Source organism: Mauremys reevesii, linkage group 1 (assembly GCF_016161935.1).
Source record: "Mauremys reevesii isolate NIE-2019 linkage group 1, ASM1616193v1, whole genome shotgun sequence".
NCBI lineage: Eukaryota > Metazoa > Chordata > Testudines > Geoemydidae > Mauremys > Mauremys reevesii.
This window is the reverse complement of record NC_052623.1, coordinates 3,160,446-3,164,466: the sequence shown is the minus strand read 5'-3', so window position 1 is coordinate 3,164,466 and position 4,021 is coordinate 3,160,446. Positions and strand designations below refer to the sequence as shown.

Sequence of the window (4,021 nt, the reverse complement as noted above, 5' to 3'; positions counted from 1 at the left end):
GGGTATAAAAGTGGCAACCCAGTGTATTGTACATAGACTGATTCCCAAGTTTATCACAGTGACACAGCAGAGTAAGGAGAGGGAAGGGTTTAATGTGTCTCTGTCTGTCTAGTAAGTGATTCAGAGAAGAGGCCCCAGCACCATGCACCACCCAGCTCTGCACGGAGCTCAATCTGAGAGCCAGAGCACAAGGAGGAAATATTTAGGTCTTTTTATGAGTAAATAGCTGGAGCAGCCTGCCCCGGATCTGTTTGGTCCTCACCCCATAAATGATGGGGTGCAGCACAGGGGGAAACAAGTGGTACACACTCGCAATGAGAACGAGGAAGTGAAGTGGCACATTGTGGCCAAACCGGTACATGAGGGAGGAGAATAAATCTGGGATGTACAAAGCTGAGATGGCACAAAGATGAGAGATGCAGGTCCCAAAAGTTTTGAGCCGGGCATCCTTTGTGGGGAGGTGGAAGATGGCCCGGAGGATCTGAGTATAGGACACTGAGATAAAAAACACATCCATTCCGATCACAAAGAAAAGATCAAACAGGCCATAGTAACTACTGATGTGGATGTCAGCGCAGGCCAGCTTCACCACAGATATATGCCCACAATAGAACTGTGGGATGATGTTGGTTCTGCAATATGCCCACCGCCTCGCCAATAAGGGATAGGGTAATGCGAGTATGCCACTACGCAGCACCACCGCGAGGCCTATCTTGGCCACAACAGAGTTTGTCAGGATGGTGGAATACCTCAGAGGATTGCAGATGGCCACAAAGCGATCAAAAGCCATGGCCACTAGGATTCCAGACTCCATCCCTGAGAAAGAGTGAACAAAGTACATCTGGGTGAGGCAGGCACTGAAACTGATCTCTCTGGAATTGAACCAGAAGATGCTCAGCAGTTTGGGTAGGGTGGATGTGGACAGGACCAGGTCAGTGATGGCCAGCATGCAGAGGAAATAGAACATGGGCCCATGGAGGCTCGGCTCCCTCTTCACGATGAACAGGATGGTGAAGTTCCCCAACATGGCTATGGTGTACATAGCACAGAATGGGATGGAGATCCAGATATGGGCTGCCTCTAGGCCAGGAATGCCCAGTAGGATAAAGGTGGAAGGGTTGGTGAAGTCGGTTGTGTTAGAATCTGACATGGCGTAGGGGAGAAAGTGTCCAACTCTGAGGCATAAGGGTGTCTTCTGCATTTACCGTATGCCCCCGTGACCTTCTGTGTGTTCCCAGGATCTCGGGTGATGGTAACAGTAGAAATGCCTGAATGGAGACACAACGTTAATATGAGAGACCGCATGCAGTAGTGGAGGCTGTTCTCATGGGAGAAGCAGATTGATCTCTCTTCACACACTGAAAAATTACATTTTCATTATTCAGAGAGAATAACTATGAGCAATGACCCTACTAAATCCAATTCCACATTTTTATTGTGCTGCCTGCATTAATAATTCCTACACTTTGTGGTGGGGGAAACTTAATAGGCACCAGCAAGAAACACAAGTGTGGATACTGGTTATCTATCATGGTTCTTTAATGCAATGAGAGCCAGGATAGGGAGTACATACCGAAGGGAGTTCCCCATTCATCCAGTTGCTCAAAATCAGACATGGGGGAAAAAAACCACAGAATTTTGCAAAGACATGTGCTGAGAGAAACATCCCAACTAGAACATACCTGAAGGACAAAACCTGGACGCCATTAATAGCAGTTGAGGAGAAACACTACCTCGCAGTAGTGGACAAAACAAAAGTATGTTCAGATCCCTAAGATATGGGATGGAGCATAACATGTTTGGGAATGTGCTCAGTTTGGTCACCCAGTCTCTATTAAGGATATAAAAGTCTGGGTCGCTTTAGTTTATACAAGGGACAAAGAAGAGAGCATATGATATAGGAGAGGAAAATAAAAAAGGAAACTGATTTACATTTAAATGGGCAGTTCCCAATCAACACTATGTATAGACAGTGCTCCAAGAGGACTAATTTCCTAAAGCTGAGGAAAATTGTCAGCAAAACTGATCGGGAGAAAAAATTTAGGCAGAAAAATATGAATGAATATTGATAATTCTTTGATAACGTTTTATTAGATATCAGAAAACTCACAATTCCAGAGTCAACAAAGTGAACAACTTTGGGTAAAAACTCAGTTTAGTGGTAAAGTGAAGGCAACAATTAGAGGGAGGGAAGCAATATGTAAGAAAGAGGAAAAAGGGAAAATAGATGGCCAGCAATAAAAATCAGAAGTTAAGAAAATTGATAAGGAACGTTAAGACATCAGGGAAAACTCCATGTTTTCAGGGCTACGGTTAACAAAAAGGAGTTTATTAAATATATTAAGAACAAGAGAAATCCTTGGAAAGATTTATGTCAATTCCTGTGTTAACCGTAAAATATTAAAATATAAAAGGAAAGTTTTTTTTTTTTTATAAAAGAATTGACAAGGTTAAGAAACAATGGAAAAGCAGGTATGGGATTAGTTTAAAAAGTCTAGAAATTGAAGTAATGCCAGTCACCAACAGGATTTATGCAAAACAGATCTTGTCAAATAAACCTGATTTCATCCTTTTATGAGAGTACACATTGGTTGATCAAGTGAACACATTTGATGTATCAAGAGAACAACACTGATGCAACAAACCTTGATTTCTCAGAGTCCTTTGATTTAGTAGTGGTAAATACCGATTTGGTGAGTTGGAGCAGGGAAAGGATTTTACCTCTGCATATGGGATTAGTGAAATAAACTGCATCCAGTTCTGGGGTCCACATTTGAAAAAAGATGTTGAAAATTTGGAGAGGGTGCAGATGTTGGCAGATCCAGACTGGATGTTTGTTTTTTTACTGGAAGTTCTGCTTGAAGGGTTGTTTACACTTAAAATGCTACAGCCGTGCTGCCATAGTGCTTCAATATAGACACTACTTACACAGATGGAAGAGTTCTCCCCTCAGCACAGGTAATCCCCAAGAGGTGGTAGCTAGGTTAATGGAAGAATTCATCTCATACTGTCTACACCAGGGCACAGATTATCCAATAAGATCTTGGAATGATTTGGAGAGAATTTTTTGTTCCAGAAGCTGGAGAAACCTACTTGGAGAGTATCAGAGGGGTAGCCGTGTTAGTCTGGATCTGTAAAAGCAGCAAAGAGTCCTGTGGCACCTTATAGACTAACAGACATTTTGGAGCATGAGCTTTTGTGGGTGAATACCATGCAAGTACATGCATCTGACCAAGTGGGTATTTACCCACGAAAGCTCATGCTCCAAAACGTCTGTTAGTCTATAAGGTGCCACAGGACTCTTTGCTACTAGGAGAGAGGCTGTTCTAGGCTTGATTTTCACATATAAGGAGGAACTGGTTGATAATTTGAAAGTGGAAGGCAACTTGGGGGAAATGACCATGAAATGATAGAGTTTATGATTCTAAGGAATGGTAGGAGGGAGAACAGCAAAATAAAGACAATTGATTTCAGGAAGGCAGCCTTGAGCAAACTCAGGGAGTTGGTAGGTAAGATCTCATTGGAAGCAAGTCTAAGGGGAAAAACAATAGAAGACAGGTATTTTTTTCAGAGAGACGTTAGTAAGGGCACAAGAGCAAACTATCCCACTGCATAGGAAAGACAGGATGTATGGCAAGAGACCGCAATGGCTTAACCAGGAGACCTTGCATGATCTAAAAATCAAAAAAGGATCCTACAAAAGTGGAAACAAGGTCACATTACAAAGGAGAAATATCAGCAAATAACACATGTATGTAGGGGCAAAATTAGAAAGGCCAAAGCACAAAAGATCAAAATAATTAGAGATAAAAGGGTAACAAGAAAACACTCTACAAGCACCTTAGGAGCAAGCAGAAGACCATGTGGAAATGGCAGAGGTGTTTAATGACTTACTTGTTTCGGTTTTCACCAAGACAGTTGGTGGTGTTTGGACACCCAACATAGAGAATGCCAGTGAAAATGGGGTAGGTTCAGATGCTAAAATAGGGAATGAACAAGTTAAAAATTACTTCGACAAGAT

At 42.3% G+C, this 4,021-nt stretch overlaps 1 protein-coding gene across 1 annotated transcript; it reads right to left on the bottom strand.

Moving 5' to 3' along the window:
* Positions 1–202: 202 nt before the first annotated feature.
* On the bottom strand, positions 203–1,150 carry LOC120397202 (olfactory receptor 52K1-like). Its single transcript, XM_039522878.1, has one exon. The coding sequence runs from the start codon at positions 1,148–1,150 to the stop codon at positions 203–205; it is 948 nt and encodes a 315-aa protein (XP_039378812.1).
* Between the last annotated feature and the right edge of the window lie 2,871 nt (positions 1,151–4,021).

Coding starts and splice junctions, on each gene's coding strand:
- LOC120397202 (XM_039522878.1), bottom strand. CDS start 1,150: ATGTCAGATTCTAACACAACCGACTTCACCAACCCTTCCACCTTTATC.